Here is a 24,472-nt window from a genome sequence, read left to right as displayed (position 1 = left end):
AAGCCAGAAGGGTTTAAATTGGTGTTTTAATTACATGATTACTGAACAAGAAACAGAAAACTTAGCAAGGAATTGCTATCACTTCGGACTAGCATTCGTCAGGCATTGCTACATGATAAAGTTGTGGCCCTTTTACGTCTTTTGCAGCTTGTGTATCCAATAACACATGGCCATACGCACATTTTGGACAAGTTGAATTGGGATTTCTACAAGCCAATGAAGTTTGTGAAGAATACGGAGGCCACTTGGCTTTTCCGCATACCGAAGAAGAGCTGCAACAGGTCAAACAGATGCTTTATCAAAAAGAAGGTGTGCCCATATCTTTATTGCTGTATCTACTCTCACATGTTATTCTACACGTCCTATACTGGTTGTTCATAAATGATTTTTACGGTGACCTTTCCAGGAAATTGATCTTAATAATTCTCTATGCTTTTCATGTAACGTGACGCTACCCAAATAGGTACGTTTTTTGAAGATAATTGTTAAAATTTTCTAATGTGTGCTTGAATCTAGATTTTTCTTTTTAACATTCCACAATTAGATGTCTTCAGTTTTGATTTCATTTTTTTAACTTGTCAACAGTGCATATTTTCATAAATAGAGAGCTTTGGAACATGCTCGGTCCAGCCTTGTGTTTCAGTAGGTTTGAGTACCCAAAATTGCACACCTCCTAAATTTGATTTGATTAAAAAAACAAGAGATCTCAAAGGAATCTTGGCGCCCACCAAAAATCTATGTGGACAATTGTCAGATGGATCTTTTCTCTACTTTCAAACATTAACAACCAAAATCCAAGATGGCTGCCTGGCGGCCATCTTGTTGACCGAATGGCCCCATAATGTTATATGCACAACAAGAGCCCTAAGGGAACCTACATATGAAATTTGAAAATTATTCCCTCAAAATGCAATATGCACAAGTGGGCTAAAATATTAAGGAAAATTCAAACTCTTTTAAGTTTATTTAAGTCACATATCTGTCAAAAATTTCCTATTCGGCAATTGTTTTCGTGGTTTTAAAATAATGTTGCTTTTAGGGTTGTCGCACGACGTCGTTTCCCGGATACAGTGTATTTCACAAATTCATTATTGTCATGTTTAAATAGAGATAATAAGCAACAGGAAAGGATATGACATAAAAAAGGCACAGTTAATATTAAGCATCATATTTCTGTTCAGAACATTTATTGGCAGTTTAGCTTGTAAATTGAAAATTCTATTTCATATATTAATAAGTGTACAAATTTGGGTAGCGTCACGTAAAAATCCACGCCATCGATACATGAAGATTTGTCGTACAGCCGTGTGAAAGGGTAAATTGTATTTTACCATTAGTGATTGATGTATTTGTATGCAATTTGTCCAAATATCATTTTATATCACAAATATATCATTTGTTCCATAGGTGTGAAAAACTGTTGTTGGATTGGCGGAATCAACAACAACAATACATTTGAATGGCTTGATGGACGACCGATGAACATGTCCAATTCTACTTCTCTATGGTCGCCCGAGAATCCGTCGGGTAACGGCGAGTGTATACACCTCTGGCAGAGCTCCAGCTTCAGGTATGACGATCATTATTGTTCAATGAAGAAGCAGTTTGTTTGCGAAATTGACCAATTATCAGTCTGTGACTGACGCCTTCTAGATTAATGTTGCCGTACAGAGAAGTCATATATCGCCATACACGGGTATTTAAGGATTGTTTCCTAATCGTTAACCATGGAAAAAAGGAGACAATTTTCAGTGATTTAGTTTAAGTGCAGTTACGGAGATGTCAACAAGGTCCATATTCTCCCTTGTGATGGATTAACTACATGGTCCAGTAAGTACGTTTCTATCAATGACGATTCCTGGCAGTGAATATTTTCCTTGTCAACTTTAGGATCCGCTCCCGTACGTTCAGCTTACAAGATGGAACACAGTATTGAACAGAATTATTATTATGATAAAGGAATACTTTTACTAGCTTTTACTGTGTTATACCTCTCATTCATTAGAATGCTCCGATTAGATCACGTGACATTGAATAAGTTCCATATTTCACCGGAATTCGAAGGTTGGAGAAATTATCCAGTGGGTAAACAGTAACCCTTTGGAAGTTCCGTGACCGGACGTCTTCTGCAACTTCAGCAACGATGTTGCTTACAATTCTATGACAAAGGTGCTACAACAAAATGAATCGAAGTCATTTTGACTTTCATTATGGAGTCAGGGCACGATGTTGACCTCATTCATCTAGACTAAAGCCCGACGGATTAAGAACCATTGGTGACAAATATATTGCTGATTTACTTTACCAGAAATTAAGATAGCCTGTTGGTATTGATTTGAACAAATTTATGGATTGACTTTAATTTTGTTCGAAATAGTATGTCACTGTGTCGGGATACATCTAGAATTGTCCCCCTGGAAAGAATTAGTTTCACTCGAGCTGCGCCCTCGTGTATTCAGAAACAAGTTAAATAATAACCTGCAGTAAAGTATAATTCGAAGTTGAATTATAGCTGAATAAATTTTATTTCGCATCATGACATAATAAAATATTGAACGAAAAGATCTTGAACTTTGAGAGAAATTTTGAAAGTAAAAAAAACAAAAACTTGATTTGTCAACATTGTTAACATGATTAAAACTTGAACTTGTCGGTGAATTACCGTGTCTAATGGTAGATTTTTATGTTCAATAACAAATGTAAAATTATTACCCAATGCAACAAAATCTCAGCTCTGTAAATGTATGTACAAATTTTAATTTGTAGTACTGAAATCAACTACATTCCAGATTTGCAACTGGTCTCTGCCTTTAAAATCACCCAATGTACACGTGGAAGGGTTGACCATCTAATGTCTTTGTGTAAATCTGTTGGTCAATACAGACACAGTTTAGAAAATCGCACGCACATGCCACCACAGGGTACACTTTCCGTCAGAATTCACAGAACTATTTTTTTTCTTAATGAATGATTTTAATGATACACATCCATGAACGAATTTGTATGACATTATGCTGGTATGTTTATAATGTTTAGTATCGCCCTTGACGACCGTCTCGTTCCTTTCTGCCGCGTCGATCCCGTCCACGCGATGATGACCTTCGCTCCCGACTACGCGACCTCTTCCTTTCTCGACTCCTGCTGCGGCCTCGGGTTGGTGGTGACCTTGACCTTGACCTGATGTAGAGGATGCGATAATGACAAATAAAAGTCATGATAATTTATATTACACATTCCATAATTTTATTTTATAAGAATCAATAATTCTGTTGAAGATGCTTCAACGCTGATGAATGGTATTTTTTTCTATCAATAACAGTAGTAGACGAATAAGTATCTTTCTTCAGTTACATAAATTACTTGCTTTACATCATTACCACCTTTGAAATGTTTAATTGAAAATAAAAATATTAAAAAAAATAATTAATTGTGTTTCGAAAAAATTCCATGGCATTTGCCCTATATAGAATTAAGTAATGATTGTACATGCGCAAAAGCAAAGTATATCATTATATGCATTTTTGTGTCAATTAGACACATATAAATACATTTATACACCAGCTATTGTTCAAATGATGGGTATCGTTTACGCTCTGTCGGCGGTGGAGCATCTTAAATTACTACACAATTTAAAAAAAATATAAAAATTTCGCCAAAATCATATGCCAAATCATAAATTCTATCCTCGTTCTAATTCATGCTTCATGATATAAATTGAATGAGGATAGCTTAGTTATTCATGGAGGTTAAACACCAAATGTAGATGGAATTACCAAGTTTTATATATATTGCACCTAACCACACCATATTCTAGCTATATTGCACCTAACCACACCATGTTCTAGCTATATTGCACCTAACCACACCATGTTCTAGCTATATTGCACCTAACCACACCATGTTCTAGCTATATTGCACCTAACCATACCATGTTCTAGCTATATTGCACCTAACCACACCATGTTCTAGCTATATTGCACCTAACCACACCATGTTCTAGCTATATTGCACCTAACCATACCATGTTCTAGCTATATTGCACCTAACCACACCATGTTCTAGCTATATTGCACCTAACCACACCATGTTCTAGCTATATTGCACCTAACCACACCATGTTCTAGCTATATTGCACCTAACCACCATGTTCTAGCTATATTGCACCTAACCACACCATGTTCTAGCTATATTGCACCTAACCACACCATGTTCTAGCTATATTGCACCTAACCACACCATGTTCTAGCTATATTGCACCTAACCACACCATGTTCTAGCTATATTGCACCTAACCACACCATGTTCTAGCTATATTGCACCTAACTACACCATGTTCTAGCTATGAAGTTACCAGATCATAGACAATCTATTTCTCTGATTACATAAACTGAAGAATGTCGAAACATGAAAAGCTGCTGTACACCAGCTATACTGTCAGAATTACCAGCTCTATTTGAAACAAATAAGGTTTAACCAAGAAATCTCTGTACTCCAGTCAGATATTGTATACACATTGTATCAGGAATTGGTCACTTAATTATAAGTATGAGAATCAGCATTGACCATAGGATATGAGTGTATAACAGAACTTGTTGTCCTACCTCCTCTTCTTTCTGCTGCGGCCATAAAGTTCACGACGAAGCTCTCTTGAAATTGGCTTCAGGTGCATGAAGTTACAGAATCCCCCTCGGGTACATTCCCTGTAGAACAAGCAAACAATAGCATTTAAAATCTAATTTTGGTTGCTGATTTTTTTTAATTAATTCTGACATACATGTAAGACTTTGCCTGTTATACAATCCTTTTGACTGACATCAAAATTTGTTGAAATAAAATGAAATTCAATTTTCACTACCAATACATGGCTAAATGAGAATATTTATCATTTCTCAAATGAAGTTCTAAATAATGAATATAGACTTCACGCAAATATAACCAGCTACAGTGTAAATTAAATTTCAAAATATTCACTAGGTAATTAAAAGCTTATGTCCAATAATTGCTTTCTAAAAAAATAATTTGATGCACAAACTTTTCTCCCAAAACTGCCATCAATTAAAATCAAAATTATGTTGCGTACCCCATCTCATATTGACGACAACAGGCTTCACGGAAATCAGTGACGGGAGATAACTCGGAGTGGACAGGCCTACCATTGAACCAGCGGTTGTTTAGGTCATTCATGCTCTTCTCTGCATCCTCTTCATAGCGATACTAAAAATGGTAATTATATATATGTTATACACATCAGTTACAAGACGATTCAATAATTATTTAAAGAAAATGCTCAAATATATAGTGTCATTAATGGAAACATATTTATGCTGTTTTAAAGAAACAAATATCTTTATAACAACAATGGCAATCACAAAGACAACCAAACTAGAAAATGAATTACGTCAGAAAGGGCCCCACTTCCCGCTAGTTGACCCTTATGATTAGCTGCAGTAAAAGCAGAGTATACATAAAGACTCTTTCCAGACATCTTCAAAATAATGACCGTGTTATTCAGTGTCCCTGAAAACCTGTTTACCATTGAAATCAGTTACTTTTAAAATGTTGACCTCTTTAGGGCCACTGAGACCAATTTTAATGATGACTCCTTTAAGGTCATGGCAGCCATCTTGAATTAATGCTCAGGAAAATTCTAAATCACCATTGCACATATAAATAATATCAGCTATTATTAAGTACATTAGAGGAAATCTGAGTAAAACTAAAGGTGGATGGACAGACAGCAGATGGACAAAGGGACGAAAGGATGGACAAAGTGATGAACACAGTGATCACTATAGAGTTCTGCATCTCTGATGCGAGGCTCTAATTAGTGAACGGATGCTGGGAATTATAGAAAAATAGTCCCATTACATGTGTGTCTTTCAAACAGATGACATGACATAATAGTTAACGTTGGTGTCTGTATCTTACCTTCACATAAACATTGCCCACCAAGTGGTCTCCCAGGTTGTCACAGACGTTCATTTCTTCTATCTCTCCATACTGAAATTAAACCAAATCACTACAGTTCTTCATTCATTTTGCATATAATTCACCTCTGACTTATTCAGCCTTTTGGCCGTCACTATGGTGATCATATATCAATAGGTACATACATGTTTTATCATAATAGTATGAATTTTTCCTCAAAATGCATCAAAATAACATGTCATGTGGTACGGAGGTAATTACTGTGCATTACAAAATCTAATGTGAACTATATGAACTGATAATGTTAATTTTAAGGAGTTCTTTTACCTGTAAACCGAGTCTATCACAGCATATACATTATACATTTATGGCCCCAATGACAGCGTGATACTGATATGAAGGTATATTTACCCAAAAATATTTCCCAGAGGACTTGCCCTAGGGAGATAATACATCTGAGGGTAAATTAACCTTCATTTCACACTGTCACTGGGGATATGAATTGTTTATTATATAAAAAATGATTCTCTAACTTGGGGAGTAAATATTACCTAAATTCACTAGGCGATCACCATGGGAACAGACTAACCCGGGATATAAGATATTTATTATCCCGGAGGGAAATACGACACTTCATTTTCCTGTCATGTGATGTAATCAAATCATCAAACACTATTATAAACATTATCGAGGTATAATTATACTAATAATAATATATATAGGCATCTGTAGCACAAATTCAGAGAAAATATTGATCTATCTTATTTTTAATACATGTATATTAATTATCGAATGTCATTATCTACATGTAATATATACTCAACTCACCTGTTTAGACATAATTTTATGTTCAGTGCCTTTAAAGATTTATGCATACAAAGCTTAGTTTCAATTGGTACGCAATTCTTTTCAAACTCGAGTCAAGATTTTATCCGTCAACATCATACAGAATTTGATTAATGCTAAAATTGGGATATTGAATTTGCAGCTTTTCCTAATAAAACAATATGTATAGATTAAAGGAATTTCAGAACTTAATATTAATCTTTCAATAAAAGATCTAGCTATATAGGGTTCTCAAACTTATGATGAATCCCAAAGGAAATGACTAAGACTCTAGGCAAATAAATCACTGAAAAGGTCTAGTGAAACTCATTTTTTAGTACCAAAATTTGCTTATCACTTTTCAAAATGTAATGCCTCTAAATGGTTAGCAAGTATATATATTATATCTATGACTATGAATTGTATTTAGTATCAAATGAATTTACTTTCACTTTCCATGCATGTTGAATGCATTGGGTGAGATTACTGGTAATCCCCATGGTATAAAAACCTCCATCACTGCTACAGTAAATTACATGATGCCAACATATATAGACTGACTTAATTTCTATTTCTTTTAATGACAAAATTTTAGAAACTGTTTCCACTTTTGACAGCGAATTTAATTTATATGTAATTTTGATAGCGGAGACTATAATTTTTTGTTTTAGCCCAGGCTTAGATTGTGATGAAACACCTTTAAACAGACAAACAATCCTAAAGCCAGACGTCATGTTTTTTTTTTTTTTTTTTTTTTTTATGAATGGCTTAGTTTTGTACTATACATTTACATTGTAGTGGAATATGACGTTGAGTTTGCCTACCTTCTCCATTTCTACATAGACTTCTTCAAAGAACTCATCATAGTGCTGCTGAATAGCTAACTCATCCATTTGGACTAAAAACAAAAACAAGCACTCAATGTCACTCATATGTGTCCTCACCTCAACAACTTCAATCGACCTACACCGCCATTTGATTGGCTGGTTTCTGTTGACGCTGCATTCTGATTGGACTTCATCCCTTATTGTTTCATGATCATATGACAGTTAAAACAATGGCCAAAATATGTGTAGTAGCTAGGCCTGACAGTTACCTCTTTTAACTGTTGAACCATACATATAATGTATGAGAGTCAGGCAATATGAATTTATCAGTTTATTGATCATTTTGTAAGCTTTATTTACATAGAAGTGATCCCTTAAGCCTGTTTACCCCATTCTCTTTTTATCGGTCTATTTACTAATACAGAATTTGGCCAGGGTTTACAGAAGGATGTACTTTCTAAGTCAGGACACTCAATGGACTGTGGTGTATACTATTAATAAAACATTGAATTTTATACAAAAAATAACACATTTCATTTTCTAAATGTTTGTTTCTGTTAGAAAATTACCAAAAGATGACCTGAATACATCTTTGAAGTGAATTTCAGATTAACTTATATGAGACACCATGAACAATCCTGACAAAAAAAAAGAATATTACCTCTGTACTGTCTATGTCATGAATTCTGAAATTCAAAAAAGTAAGATTAAAAGCTAATGTATAAGGGTGCCTCTGGTTTAAGTTTTGACTGTTGATCAGGAAATAACTGCCTGTAATATTAACAAACACCTTCCAAAAACATTCTCTTTTTCTTGAATATTTTAGCAAAGCCTCATGCATGGAATACAACAACTTTCGCAAAACTTTTGTCATTTCACAAGAGGCACTCTTCTATTAGACTTAAACCAAGTTCTCATCAAAAATAATGCTCTAACTAAAGTTCTTCAACACCAAATTTCAGTCACTTGACTTATCAATTTTCTTCTTTTTAATTGTCTAAATAGCCAATTCTACTGTATTTATAAGCAAGGCATATCATTTTCTCATTGATAATCCACTTTGAAAACAATTATCATCTTTTAATTAATGATTATATAACACATTATGAGATAAAATAGGTATTGGCATAGAAATTTATAACTTTTGCTTGTTTTCATTCGTCGGCCAATATTACCAATTGTATAAGTATATGGGACTAGAAATTTCAGCCACGGGTTAAAGATTATTAGTGTTGGACCTTACAGTATATTCACCATTTCCTTTACCCCGGGTAAGTATGAAGACTTGAGGAAGAACATTGAAGATTTTGAATGAGAAGTTGGTATATCTACATGATTCACCACATGTAAAATGTCTTAAATATGAACAAGACTTTACCTTGTCTTCTAATTCACAAAATACTTCCTCAAAAAAATCATCAAAGTCCTGTTGTGCTTCCACGTCGTCCATTGCGACTGAAACAAACATGTTAGCACTCACAATCCAACATACACTTTGGTTAATCATACACACGGTAAGGCCAAATAAAATCAGTTCTTCTTGTCAAATGCTCTCAAAAAAAGCTGTATAGCCAATATATTCATTTCATCTTATCAGCAATGACTTTTTGCTCTTTAACAAATTAATGTTGTTTTTCAGTGTGTAAAATTCTCGACATCTTATTTGTGAAATTGTCAAAGAACAGAAATTCTTGTAGGATTATTATATGGTGAGTCCACAACACTAATTTTCAAATTTCGATGAGTCCAGGCCATTACAAAGATATATAGAGGGTTCTCAAAATTTTGGCGAGATCCCACAGGAACGTCACGAGTCCAGGAATCGTTTAGCTAGACGAGACGCGTACCAGGTAAATTACTAAAGAATAGTACTAGTCGTAGCTAAATCCTGCATATCAACAAATAATTTTTAACAGTCAAGTTTTTTATGATAGAACTAGAGATTTTTCTAAGATGAATCATATCAAATTATGTTTGATCAATTAAAACCTAAAATAAACTTGTTTTATTTGGCCTCAGCATATGGGATTAATAGCTTCATTCCAAGTTAGTATCCTAGCTTGTAAAATTGACTACAACAATGTTGTAATCCTCAGGTTATTTGTGTGATGGTAAGAGTACAAACCCTAGAATAATCCATTTAGCAGGCTTGTAAATAAATAAAGAAATGAATAAAAAGTGTTTTTTTTTTTATTTTCATAACAATAAGTTTCTAATCTCATTTGAATATTTCCATCATAATGAAACTGAACAGCTTTCAATTAGTTTCATGTAAAATTAATATAAGAATCAATTCAATGAAAATGACCCATGTTGCCTTCAATCAGGTTTAAAAAATATTATCATATCTAACACTCTGAAATAATTATATACATCAAAAAAACAATAATTATAATAAATAATTAACATTTCAATTAATAATTTCATTTTTAAGCTAACAACCTTATCTACTGTCTACATTAACGATAACGTAAATAATTAATTTCCATAATAACAGTGAGAAAACATACAAAACCACCACAACTTTGATTACATCACGAGGTATCTAAAAAGACTGGGGTCACCACCAAACATTATGATGACTATGCAAGCAAAGACTGAAGCACAAGTAAACTAATCAGATGATTGTGCAGCATTTCATTTTCACCTGTTGCAATTTGATAAGATATTATTTTCATTTTTTTTTTAATCCGTACTTTTTTTATGTCTCATTAGTGAAGGTTATAACTGGTTTCTATATCAAATTTTACCAAGAAGAACTTTACCTTCGAAGGCTTTCATTGTCTATATCCGAAATGTTATATTCATAATTGATTACAGAATACTTATCAAATAGATTAAATGATATGCAATGGAAGAAAATGTTATGCCCAGAAGTATCATGAGTTAGTTTGCATACCTATGCTATATACAACACCATGATTACACAAGCATGCTAATATCAAGTGAATTGCTAAAATGTTAAAGAGAGAGAAATCATTCGTCTGGTATGTCTAACATGTTTGGAGTTTTCTTGGCTCCTTTTTTCCTGATAAGTGTATTGAAAAATTATAAATGTAACACATCTTAACTTATACCTGGTAGTTATTCAAATGTACATTGTATTAATTCATTGTATAATAATTAAAAGGAAAAAATCAGAAACATCACCTTGTTTTAAAAGGTAATATCATGCATGGATACATGAAATAGAATTAATGCATGCTGTTTAGTAAGAATTACTTTGTTATCTATAAACATGTGAGGATGTCTCTTTTCCAGACTTGTATGTTTTTTCTCTTTTGGAAGACACTGAAAAGAAACATTGCGTATTCCATGCAGCCTGTAAAGTAAGACCAAAATAAAACTGAAAGGAAATGAAAATAACTCAAAATTAAAATAAAGTTCAGAAACACAATACATTAAATTTAAAACAAAATGAAACAAAAAAAGTCATATTTAAAAGATATACCAGTGAATCCAGTTGTAAGTAAATGCTTGATAATACCAATAGGCTACAGTACACATGCACATTCACTGGTCATTTTTCAATGAATAATAATGTAAAGTCACGTTATTACTTGTATTTTGTTTGTTTTAAAATGATTGGTTTGTTTCACGGGGCAATTTAATCTAAAATGATAATAGAATCATATTTTCTCTTGTTTTTGCTTTAAAACTAAATTATATATTTGCATATTACAGAGTTGTCTGCCCTTTGACAGGTCTTGATTGTGACATCATATGTTTGCAACCATAACGTTTTACTTTTCTGAAAAAATTGTAAGTTTCGCTCACTAAATAATGACGCCACAATAGATACCTAACTGCAAGGAAGGTAGCTCTGTACTGTGCAAAGACAGAATAATTAGAAGTTTGTTAGTAATATGACTTTTATCGTATTCATTAAATAATCACTAAGAGAACCAATCAGATAAAAGGAAAACAACTTGTTTGACACAGATCAATGGAAAACAGTGCTCCTACACCAAAACTTATCGCTTAAAAGGAAATAATAAATCAATCTCACTAAATTAAGGCAATAATAATATATAAACTCTTTGTTAAACAACTTTCATAGGGATAAACAAAAATATTCTTTCTTTAATTTTACTTCCCAAAATATAGACTGTGTGGATAATGTATATAAATAACTGAAAATGAAAACATGGAGTTAAAGAGCATCCATTTTTTTTCAATTTCTTGAAAGCTTTATACAAATTTTATTTAAAAAAAAAGTATATGAAAAAGGTTTGAAAGAATATAGTTATAAAAAATAATATATAATTAATGGATTTGGATTGAAAATCAAATACACTGTACAGAAAACCCTATGAATCAAAAATGTGTTTGTACAAATAAAAAGATAAGCTTCCACATACAACACCCAAGAAAGTACTAGTCTATAGCTGCTGTATCTCAAAATTCAATAATATCAAAATATGTTGTAAGTTGAAATCAGTTTCACGAAATCTATAAAGTTTGCGATCATGTGTTTTGTATTTAATACTAATAATTGAGAATACTATTAATCGATAGTAATTCATTTTTGAAATAAACAATGAAATAATTATATATATGTCAATAGTTAAGAAAGACAACATTTATCACTTTTCTGGTTTCTTTCAATATATTTAAAATATTTAAATATATGTAGTGTAAACCTACATTACAAGAAATTGTACTCAAGTAAGTTTGCGTTATATTAATATTAGGGCTGCAACGATACACCAGTAGTCCGATACGATACGTATCACGATACATGCCCATCGATTCGATTATTATTTCGATACGATACTTCTGTTTTGTGCCATCTTGCGTTTTCAACAGTTTTTTTACATCTGGATTTTAAAATGTACAACTAAAGCATTAATAAATCATACCTAAAAGAGACATTTTTTATGTTTGATGTAAACAAACATAAATTTTTCCAATTATTACAAAAAAAGGTAAAAAAAAAAATTGATTACTTGATCATGAGTATAAGTATATGTAGCCATCTAACTGTAACAAAAAATAATAATACTAAGTTCATATGTCTACTTGAAATAATTCTAAAGCAATAATATACTTATTTAAATCAGAGATTTAATTAGTATATTCAAATATCTCTTTAAATTAATTGAACAGGATTCAAAACTATAAATAATTATCATTTTATTGTGAGCTTGTTCTCAAAACAACTAGCTATATACCTAAAATACTGATAAAAAATCTTTTGACCTACTAATTAAATTACTAATAAAATAAATTTTGACCTACTAATTAAATTATTACATTTAATTATGTTTAAGAGAAAAAAAAAATCTGTGTTCATAAAATTTCAATACAAATTGTTTTTATACTAGTAAAATTTATTGACATTTGAGTAGTAGGCCATATAACATTAATAAAATTTAATTTAAATCCGAATTTGTTATACCTATCCGACTCCTTTGTTACAATTACCAAATGCCAAAATGGCGGCCATTACGATTGCAAATTGTATGACTTCCATCAGCCAATGTAGGCCTATTTAACACTGAAAACGTGAGTAAACCATTAACAAATGTGAAAAGTGTTTGCTATTGATGTGATTCTTACTAGCTGTAGTCATTCCATTTATTGTAAGGGCTTTAAATATTGGTAGATTGTTTCCAAATCCGCCGCGACCAGCTGGTCGACTTCTGTAACAGACACACATGAATAGTGACACTAGCTCACTACCAGGCTTAATAGGCTCAGGCTGTTAATCAAAACAGGTGGAGAGATGTTCAGAGAGTATTTACACCTCTTTTAGGTGTGATCCCAGTGTCTGATAATCTTGATATGGCTAAGATTTATTGCTTTAAGTGTGAGTCTAAAGATTGCATCGTATCGAACCGAAACGGCAAGGCTGTATCGTAAAATCGTATCGACATACAAATATCGCGATTCAATGTGTATCGCGATGAATCGTTTCAGCCCTAATTAATATGTAATTTACAGTTTCCTGCATGGAAAAAATCAACTTTACAATTATACACATCGGAAAATGTTTCCAATGCATTCATGTATTTTATACCAGAAATTTCTAATATTGATTTTGAAATGGAACTCGTGATTACAGATGTGTAAATGAATACAGCAGATTTATAGACCAGACAGGTGATGAAGAACACTACTTTAAGTTACAACACTTGTACTCCAATAAAACTCACTGTGAGATCCGTCCGCCGTCAGGGCAGCATTCTGTGGATTTAGATACAGGTTCTGGATAAGGACAGTCTGCAAAAATAAAAGGATAAGAAAAGGATAAAAAATATATCAGATATCTTGCATGTTTACATGTATTTATACATACAGTCAAACCTCGATGATTCGAACTTCGATGAATCGAATTTCTCGCTGTATCGAACTTTTTGTCTGGTCCCGAATTTCTTCACTATATAACATTACTAACTAACCCATGTATGAATCGAAATTTTATGAATCGAAGTTCTTGATGTATCGAACTATTTTCATGGACCATTTGTTATAGAATCATAGGTAACTGACACTCGATGATTCGAATAAAAAATTACCTGTACAGATCAGGTGTTCGCCGATACCCCGCGGCATGCTGTCACACCTAGCTGTCTCGCGACGGCCCTTCGCCGGACAATAGGGATTATGACAGCTTGTGTTGCTAGCTTGATACCATCAAGATAATTAATATCACTAATCAGGCCGATACCCGGTGCTTTCTTTTTACAAGCTGCGTTATTAAATTATTAGTACGGCAAAGATACAGTTAGTACCGTTGGTAGCGGTTTGTAGAATTTACGGAACGGTAAATAGCGAGCCACATTATTAGTAACTCATGCTCAAAACTGTTACATTGCACAACTTTGGCATAAATACTGGAGAAAATCGATCATTCTAAATCGAAGTATTTTGTAGGTGTTGTAGCGCTTTCGGTTCCTCCTTTGGAGTTTCGGTTTTACAATGTGTTTTCGTTTTTATATTCATTCCGTAATATTAACCATCGCTTAAATAGTCACCAAACGAACACTTGTACATGGGTTAGGCCTAGTACACGTAAGTCTTGTTTATAATATACGTATGTATTGCTAACGATAGCAATACATGTGATTAATTGCATACTTCGTTTTTTATTTTGTTTTGCTTGTGGTACAATGATTATAAAGTTTACGGAACGGAGACGACATGTACACAACTACCACAGTTGGTCATGGTTAAAAAACATCGGTCTAATTTCAACCACGAATAATTCGAAGTCTCGATGTTTCGAAGTTTTTCTGACGGTCCCTTGAACTTCGATACATCGAGGTTTGACTGTATCTCTTCTTAGCAGTGACAGTTGTGATATGTTTTTTCACAAGAATATAGACCATGTTAATATATATAAAACAATGTGAGTATAGTACGTATACATTTACCATCAATTAGTCCCACCATCAGGTGATTATGACGTCATCTTTTGCTGTGAGTTTCATGACGTCACAATCAGTAGAAGGTGGGAGTAATAGACGGTAAATTGTTCCCTAGTAATTTTAATACCCACGTCATTGACTCGTTTTGAGATCTCGAGACCCTATATTGCAATATTAAAGAACAAAATCTTGAATGGGATCGATATCCTTAACCCTCGAACGAGTGGTACAAATACATATCAATGTCAAATAGATTTAGACCCTAGCTTGCTTGGCTGCACTCGCCATTTGTGGGAAAGGAATCCAGACTACATAGCAAACAGAATCCAGGCTACAGAGCAATCATGATACATTCTTAAAGCTGACAATGCAAGTTAAAAATATACATTTGAGAATAAAAAAATATAAAGTTTTTTTTTCAATATTTTTTTTCAAAATTTGGTTCTGAGACAACCCCTTGCATTTTTAAGGACAAGCAGTCGCCATTTTGTTTTAACTCTGCTTGGCTACAACACCGGGTACAGACCCCTATATAAAGCGTGTGAACCACACACATGTGCAATCAGTTGAACACTTGCTGTTCAAGGTGTAACATTACTAACACTTAACCGGCTCTAGATCTACTGCACTATATACCCAAGACTTAATTATAATAAAATGGTTAGTACTTTCAATGTTTTCTCAAATAAAGTTTCTAAGAACCATACAAAGATATATACAGTTAAATTAAAAGTAATGAATGAATTATACTTTCTTTCCACGTGCGAGATCCATTTTGATTATAATGTAAACAAACACGGAAATTCTAATAGGAGATAACATTGTCAAACTAAATATAAATACTGCACTCACCTGACAAGGTTTCATTGAAGTAATAATGTCAGCTAGATCCCAAAATATGTCAAATACGAGCTAATAAAATACTTCAACATATTAGATATTACACGCACATGTACACGCGTGTGCCTTTAGTTGTTTATATATATGGAAGCGTCACTTGTTCGGGACAGGTGGTCACATGAAAGTGGCCAGTCGAGTACATCGGGTATGATAGTATACATGGAGATATGTGGACGGATTATTATCAGGATTTTTATTTTGTATGGAAAGTTAAATTTGTGAAACGTACATCTAAATAACAGCTTAGAAGAGTTGGCATGTTTGCTTGCTAAAATCAGCCCTACACATGCATGTATTTACAGGTAAGGGGTTTTGTTTATGTATTAGTAGGTGATACACAATGGACAACTGCTAGGTGTATATGTACATGACTGAGCGCACGTGTGTCGATTCGCGCTTTATATAGGGGTCGGCAGGCGTCTCGTATCCAAGCAGAGTTCAAACAAAATGGCGTCTGCCCGTCCTTAGAAACGCAATGGGCTGTCTAAGAAACAAATTTTCAAAAAAAAAGAAATTTCATTACTTTTCTTTTAATCTCAAATGTACATTTTTTAACTTGCAATGTCAGCTTTAATATTAACAAATATGTAAATTTTTATAAGAAGAAAAATCACATTCTACAGTTTTATAACATAATCAGCTCTGCCGCAAGTGATCATGAAATATGACAAACCTGACTAAACGTTGGTTTATTATGGAGACGTGAGCATCTTTCTCCATGTCGACATGCTCCAATCTTGAAGTAAAATGAACAGTTAACTCTGTAAAAAAAAAGCATCACATGTAATGTTGCATGTAATTTTCATTTTTACAAAAAATAAAACAACCCAAAGATATGACTCCATCAGACATATATTTGTATTGGCACGATGATTCAATAACAGATTCATCACACTTACGATATATAACTGATAAAATTAACTGAAATTCTAAGAAAGGATCTCAGATTTGGACCATTTATTTTAGTCAACTCGCCCCAAATAATATGTAGTTTCATAATTTGAATGCCTATCAGCGTATCTACATGAGCAAAATATACACATTGCAAAATTAAACTAACCATTTGAAAAAAATGTACATATATATATGCTATAAGTCAAATCCATAACCTACTAAAATGAAAACAAAAGGTCAACATTGAAGCAATTCGTAATTTATCGATTTGTGACTGGATGCGATTAGATGTTATTACGGCAAATACAGTACATATATTCGGTGAAATCATCTAATGTGATATAAATTGTATTTCAAATATCCCAATTTCACAGCATAAATTTGATTCTGATTGGACACATTACAAAAATACTCACTTATCTTTTTCTGTGCCGAAAATTGACGCCAAGTACTCGGCCATCTTTCGTGCGTGCTACGGTTAACACGGTCAAATGAAAGCTTGAATATCTCGGTTAGATGACAAGCGTGAATGTAACCAAGATGAGTGGTAAACATCAAAATTAGTGACGTTTTGCACAACTCGGAAGTCGGGAACGGAACACTGTCAAGAAGGAAATACAACAAAGTCTAGGTAAACAAATGTTTCATAGGTCTGGTTTCATATATTTTATGACCAAGGCATCAATGATTAACAATTTATTGACATTAATAGCGGTATTTTTAAATTAATCCGCACAATAACTGTTACGTACGTAGTCCGTTTCCGTTACAGCCGATGAAACAGTATTCGCCAGTCTCTCAGATCAGTAGGCCTAGTCAATCACAAGTCAGTCTTGTAATTATGACTCACTACTCAGTCTAGTGTTGTATAATCGGCTAAAATTACAGTCGATCATCGGTTAGAATCAGATAACTTATCTGATCCTATAATCAGTTTTTTCTTGTCATTTTAGTGATTTCACCTCGAACAGCACATTTTTAAACAATAAATAGAAAGTAGAAAATATCTATCTTTTGTTCCATATATTTCAAAAAGATGTTGAATAAGGGACATAAATGATTCAACCAGACTTTATTTAATCACATTTAAGGTTATTTTCTTTATGTGCAGTAAGGATAATTAATAACCTGGTTAATTTATCTTATTAATCGATTATATGAAATAATGAATCAATGGTCGGATTGGTTGAGGTTCAACCAGTAGAGGAATAAATGTAGAAACCCGACCATGGTTTGAACCTTGTCTCTTCGATGATATCGTGCTCTTACATATTCTTTTAACATGCAATTTGTAAACTCAGTTTCACCTCAACATGTTTAAATTGTGTATTGTATGTATTAAACCATAGGTATTAAACACGTCTGTCAATATTTGACAGACAAGTTTAATACCTATGCATTAAACAGGTCGGGCACAATGTTAACCTCGCATATGAGTAACATTTCTGCATTTCAAAAAACAGTTACCCAGTTAGAGCTATAGATACATTAATGTAATGATTCAAAAGTGTGTTGTTGTGCTTTACCTCTAATCAGAAACAACATATTTTAATATGTTTCTGCTCTAACATTAGTCAAAATAGAGCCAAACCTATGATTAAATTGTTTTTTCCCATCTTCATTATTGTCTGCTAGGTTTGAATAGCTGTTATTTTGAACAATGTTGGAGGTGTAGCACGATGAGACACTGATTACGGCTTGTCTAAAAAGAAGTTTCTTTATACCATTTGATTTTTGTTTGATTAATGTCCTGTTATAATTAACAGCAAGGGACATTTAAGGACATAACAGGTGTATGCTGGAAAAAATTAAATCCACCTGCCTTCTGTAAATACCTGACAATTAATTAACTAGCTTTCCAACAGGTGGTTCGACTTGCGACCCAGAGGTGGAGTGCTTGTGGACATCTTAACCAACCACTGGAACATCAGTTATTATAACATGTAGTTGTCAAATTCACATGTAAATTGCTATAAATAGACCTTTGTAACCATATAATTACGAAAACACCTTTCCAGTGTGTCTTAAGGAGAGGTAATTAACACAGATCGCTGGTTTGCACTTTTTTAAAAATTGATTAAGAATAAATACTCGTACCTGGATAAGGTTAGTTTGGAATTTATTACGTTCAATAACAAAAGACTGTGATGACTATGTAGTTAGATACCTAAACATATCATTAGCACAAGCCATCTACCTCTGGTTTACAGGTTGGATTCCAATGTAGGGCAGTTGCCAGCTATTCTGACCATGCTAGTCATTGATGTTTCTCCGGATACTCTATATAGCTAGCTTTCCTCCACAAACAAATCCGGCATGTCTATAAATGACTCTGCTTGGCTATTAATAGGACTTAAATTTATAAACAATAAACTAATAACACCAAACCAAATCTGTTTCACTATATATTTGTATTGTATTTCCACTATTTAAATCTAATTTACATTCATTTCAGCTAAGATGGACCTTAAGCGTGTCAGTAATGAGGACAAGTTGTCTTTATGCCGAAAGTATTATATAGGTAAGCCAGTGATATCAACACTATTGATCCCTGAAATTGAAAAATATTCACAAATAAATTAATTTCATCAGTTTTGCTTTTTATGTCCCTGCAATGAAAGGAAGCACTGAGGGGAGGTTTTTGAAGGACTTCATTTTTTTGTAGAAGAAATCTACTTTTAGTGATGAAATGCATGGAAAAGTAATGCTTACTTATTACATCTATATGTGTAAAGAGTTCTTCAAGTGATTTCAAAACAAATATTGATTAGTCGAGTTCTTCAAGTCAGTGTTCCAGCTAGGATTTGAAAAGGGCAGGGCGCTGGGCAAAAAAAGGGCATTTTTTTCCGCGACATAAAACTTTTAGGGCATTTTATATATGACATACAGGGGGCAGGAGGGGTGGGGCCCAATAGGGGTAATAGAGGTAAATCCTATAAATCGCTACTTGTCCTAGAGTTCTGTATGGATTGTAACCAAATTTGGCCAGAAACATCCTTGGGGGAAGGGGAACAGAACTTGTATAAATTTTGGCTCTGACCCCCCGGGGGCAGGAGGGGCGGGGCCCAATAGGGGAAATAGAGGTAAATCCTATAAATCGCTACTTGTCCTAGAATTCTGCATGGATTGTAACCAAATTTGGCCACAAACATCCTTGGGGGAAGGGGAACAGAACTTGTATAAATTTTGGCTCTGACCCCCAGGGGGCAGGAGGGGCGGGGCCCAATAGGGGAAATAGAGGTAAATCCTTTAAATCGCTACTAGTCATAGAGTTCTACATGGATTGTAACTAAATTTTGCCACAAACATCCTTGGGGGAAGGGGAACAGAACTTGTATAAATTTTGGCTCTGGCCCCCCGGGGGCTGGAGGGGTGGGGCCTAATAGGGGAAATAGAGGTAAATCCTTTAATTCGCTACTAGTCATAGAGTTCTGCATGGATTGTAACCAAATTTGGCCAGAAATATCCTTGGGAGAATAAGAACTGAGTTTGTATAAATTTTGGCTCTGGTCCCCGGGGCAGGAGGGGCGGGGCCCAATAGGGGAATTATAGGTAAATTCTTTAAATTGCTACTTAATTGTTCTAGAGTTTTGTATGGATTGTAACTAAATTTGGCCAGAAACATCCTTGGGGGAAGAGGAACAGAAGTTGTATAAATTTTGGCTATGATCCCCTGGGGGTAGGAGAGGTGGGGCCCAATAGGGGAAAGGTAAATCCTTTAAATCACTACTTCTCATAGAGTTCTGCATGGATTGTAACCAAATTTGGCCAGAAACATCCTTTGTGGAAGGGGAACAGAACTTGTATAAATTTTGGCTCTGACCCCCAGGGGGCAGGAGGGGTGGGGCCCAATAGGGGATTTAGAGGTTAATATTAAAATTCCTTCAGAAAAGAAACAATGAACCTGTATTCAGAAAATTATTTGGCATTACAAACCAGGTGAGCGATACAGGCCCTCTGGGCCTCTTGTTTGGATTAACAGGATGCCACAAAATCTGCTTTGTTTCAGTTCTGTAGTTGTCTCTGTACTCTCTGTTGATTCCTTAAGTCTTACTTTAAGAACATCTTCCATATATTTGTTTTTGCAATGTGTGTTGTCATTTACAAAATCCATTCAGTCTTGCATCAAGTAACATTTACCAAATAAGTACATGCATTATAAATTGCCACAATTTGTCTTTAAGTGATCATGTGTTTACCATTTTGTTTCAGAATTTAGTTCTATCCATGAGCTTGAATGTATTTACAGAATGAAAAGAGAAGAAACAAAATTCTTTCAATTAAATTCAATTTATTTAACAACTATATAGCTAGTAAATGTTGAAAACAATGTATCCACAGCTCCCTGTAATCTCACCATGCACTCAGTAGACATATCTACACATCTCTCAGACATTACAAGTTATCAATATTAAAACAAAAACACTTTCATCCATGATATCAAGAAGTTAATAAATTGAAATTAAAAAATATATACAAATTGTAACAAAGTTGCATGTCCAAATTAAGTAGTTAACAACAATTGTAATTGACTTCAAAAAGAGTTCTTTGATAAAAGTATGTGTATATATAACCTAGGAAATTTGTCACACATCACTAAATCACTGACACACAATAAAATAAGGCTGGTTGTGAGGTGTTCAAATGTGTCAGCTAGCGCTGGACATCAGGAGTACTAGTACTAGTCCTCAGCATCAGATTTGTCATCTATGGAGTAGAAGGAAGCTCTACAAATTAAAAAGAAACCCAAAATATTAAACAATTGGACCATTCTTCAAATTTTATTCTCAATGTTAATTATTTGAAATTGCATGTCTCTGAATTAACGTTTGTGAACGAAAAATACGGCTTATAGTAATAACTTTTTGTTCAAATTAAGTTTAAATAAATGTATAGAATTAAATGAGAAATTCGATGACTGAAATAACTCCGTGTATTTTGATGATTTGTGCCTGGACTTAACGAAGCCATGCCTCACGGCTCAGACTACCATAAAATCTATAATTAAACGACAAATTACACAATATATCTATTCCAAAGTGTTATCGGTGGCCTAGAATAATAATTGCCAATTCAAAATCTCGCTTCTTGACCGATAAAGCTTCTTATTTTGTGAATTTATTTACTTTTTGCACATCAAAGAAAAGCCGACACGCGAAAATGCCACGCCGATTTTGAAGCAATCGAGGCAAAAATGTATCAAAATATATGACGAAAATTGCATATAACTACATTTCACCTGAACATCCACAAAAGATCGTGACATTTCTTTGCCGATATTGATTAGTTCCAATACAATATTATTTTTGAATATTTGACAATGAAAATTTTTATATTCCTTTTAATTCAATTACAGTATTCAACCCAAGGACTTAAAAAATGAAATAATGTGTAATAGCTAGAACAAAATTTGGACTATAGCCTTTTTCAAAATTGCACAAAGTTAGCCATAAATCAATCTAGATAAAGATTCTTTAAAGAAAAATACATATTTTTCATATTTTCAGTCTGCATTGAATTTTATGTAAGTGACATAGGGGCCTGAAATAAGGAGAAGAGGGCTTTTATAGTGTTGAATACGGTAAACATGATTATGTAAACGATTACAATCATGATATTGAATTACAGTAATTATATATACACTCGCTGCATATACTTACTAATCTTACACTTACAGGTGGGTTTGCCATGCTACCGTTCCTATGGTTTGTTAACTCAGTCTGGTTTTTCAAAGAAGCCTTCATCCATCCCAGTTATGAGGAACAAAAACAGATAAGGACATGTAATTACTCTTTTATTTATAACAACATTGCTAATGTTTTAATGCTAAATCATAATATTAATTAACTGTATAATTAATCTTTTGTTTATTCTTATTTGTTGCTACAGTTTTAATGACATACATATTCATAAACTGTATGCATATTGTTTTCTGTAGCTACTTTTATTGTGGTACAGACATGTACAGGTACTTCTGACGACAGCGTCTCACCTGTAAAAGCCACACAATATATCCTTTGTAGTATTCTGTTAGTCATTTAAGTATTGAACGTCTTTCAATTGGCGTTCATAGCCGATCGGAATGCCAACTGGACAGAGGCAAATTCCATGAATGACGTCACAATGATAGTGACGTCATAAGAAGCGATTGAAGTTCATATTCTATGTGACTGCCAACTGCACTTATAGTATAAGGTTACATAGTGGGACTGCAGTGAAAATGTAAATATAGAGATAACACCTGACATATTTACTATGTATCAGGAGAAACAATTCATTATATTATATACTTAAAATGAAAAATACAGGAACTTTCTAGTTACTTTCACAGAAAGTGCATAAAAGTTGTCAGACTATTGGTAGCCATTGCAATATTTCAGATGGAAAACTTTCCATGCAATGTAATGAATGACATTTGCCACCTAAATGTCAGTTAATGACAGAATTTTTTGGTTTATTGCAGATGTGATCCGGTCAATTATTGGGACAGTGATATGGGTGGCCATCATTTTAACCTGGGTCATAGTGTTCCAGACCAATCGTGTGGCTTGGGATGTCATAGGAGACAAGCTGTCTTTTGTCCTCCCAAGAGGCATTCCATGAAATTAATATTTGACTATATTAGGTAAATTGATTATGGATTATATAGTTTATATATCTTGTTAATGTTTGTATTTTTTATATTAATATGATCCAATGCTTCATTTTATAATTTAAAAGTACCTGAAAATACGGTATTTTCTTTGTAATAATGAAAACATTTTGTAACTTCTGATGAGAAAAAACTTTAGATATTTTCATCAGTGTAATGTAAGCAGGTAATTGATTCTTATTATAATACAGTATACATAGTTAGTGTTGTAGTTTCAAATTTCATGTACCATATGTACATGACGTGCAATGAAGATGGACAACAACAACAATAAATCTTCAAAAACATTTCTGTAACATGTACATTAATTTTAGTTTTTATATCATTCCTCTCTTTTCAGATGTAACAATATTGACTGAGACCTTAACAATGGTCGAGTATGGACAGACAACAAATGGATTGTAGCTACTCATAGATTGGTTTTACATTGACAAATGTGAAAGATGGACGGCCACCGGTTTACAAAAAAACCTATACCAAGATTGTGTTTATGCTGTATTTAAGTTGTGAGTTATTGTCTGACTTAGTATTTAAATGGTGCTAGTCAATCTTACATTGTTGATGTTAAGTTCTTCACAACCATTTTATATAAGTATACTTACAAAAAGTTTTGACAAAGTGCTAGATTTAATGGTTATGCATTAATGTATATTGTTCTCCAGCTTTTACGACCACAAACAGAACCACATGTATAATGTCTTATATGTAATCAAATGATGTCCATGCAATGTTGATGGGACCATGTACTTCAAGTTCACTGATAAGTCTGGTATGGTATGTAATTATGCATCAATATACTAAACTCATCAAATGCACAACACAAATGTACTAATCAAAGATAACAAATTTCAATATTTCACATTTATCTTGTAAAACCCATTATGTTAATTCTATCATTTGTACACTGATTCATCACTGTGCAAATTTGGATATTTGCACTCATTGAATACATCTCAAAATAAATCATCTGCTAAAAATATCCAGGTTGTAAATAAAAACTTTAGATTCCTGGTAAGGTACAAGCATTAATAACCTGGATGTCTTAAATTAGTGCTGAGAAAAAAAAAAGAGAA

At 33.4% G+C, this 24,472-nt stretch overlaps 3 protein-coding genes and 1 long non-coding RNA gene across 5 annotated transcripts in view; 2 read left to right on the top strand and 2 right to left on the bottom strand.

The window, feature by feature from the left end:
• The window catches only part of LOC138317460 (lactose-binding lectin l-2-like), a 7,170-nt gene extending 4,563 nt beyond the window's left edge, over window positions 1–2,607 (top strand). Inside the window, exons 2-3 of the mRNA XM_069259139.1 lie at window positions 148–309; window positions 1,408–2,607. Of these exons, the coding sequence (XP_069115240.1) occupies window positions 148–309; window positions 1,408–1,643 (398 nt within the window). The 3' untranslated portion in view covers window positions 1,644–2,607. The remainder of the gene's footprint in view (window positions 1–147; window positions 310–1,407) is intronic.
• On the bottom strand, window positions 2,507–17,313 carry LOC138317459 (splicing factor U2AF 35 kDa subunit-like). Of its 2 annotated transcripts, none has more exons than XM_069259137.1 (8): window positions 17,164–17,313; window positions 16,527–16,614; window positions 13,739–13,805; window positions 8,959–9,035; window positions 5,929–6,000; window positions 5,081–5,214; window positions 4,602–4,700; window positions 2,507–3,177 (listed from the first exon to the last, which is right to left on the bottom strand). In XM_069259137.1, exons 1-8 carry the CDS (start codon window positions 17,205–17,207, stop codon window positions 3,033–3,035), a joined length of 726 nt encoding a protein of 241 aa, XP_069115238.1. In that variant the 5' UTR covers window positions 17,208–17,313; the 3' UTR covers window positions 2,507–3,032. The 2 variants fall into 2 exon arrangements, with proteins under 2 accessions (XP_069115238.1, XP_069115239.1); XM_069259138.1 differs by lacking the exon at window positions 8,959–9,035 and adding an exon at window positions 7,578–7,651.
• LOC138317461 (gamma-secretase subunit PEN-2-like) lies at window positions 17,284–24,472 on the top strand. The gene is made up of 5 exons (XM_069259140.1): window positions 17,284–17,378; window positions 19,203–19,268; window positions 22,425–22,529; window positions 23,211–23,372; window positions 23,740–24,472. The coding sequence occupies exons 2-4, from the start codon at window positions 19,208–19,210 to the stop codon at window positions 23,348–23,350; spliced, it is 306 nt and encodes a 101-aa protein (XP_069115241.1). The 5' UTR covers window positions 17,284–17,378; window positions 19,203–19,207; the 3' UTR covers window positions 23,351–23,372; window positions 23,740–24,472.
• LOC138317463 (uncharacterized) lies at window positions 21,019–22,025 on the bottom strand. Its single transcript, XR_011207765.1, has 2 exons — window positions 21,987–22,025; window positions 21,019–21,474 (listed from the first exon to the last, which is right to left on the bottom strand). It is a non-coding gene; the product is annotated as an uncharacterized lncRNA (long non-coding RNA).

Source organism: Argopecten irradians, chromosome 3 (genome assembly GCF_041381155.1).
Source record: "Argopecten irradians isolate NY chromosome 3, Ai_NY, whole genome shotgun sequence".
NCBI classification, from domain to species: Eukaryota; Metazoa; Mollusca; class Bivalvia; order Pectinida; family Pectinidae; genus Argopecten; species Argopecten irradians.
The sequence above is the reverse complement of the archived record's forward strand: the minus strand, read 5'-3'. Positions and strand labels throughout refer to the sequence as shown.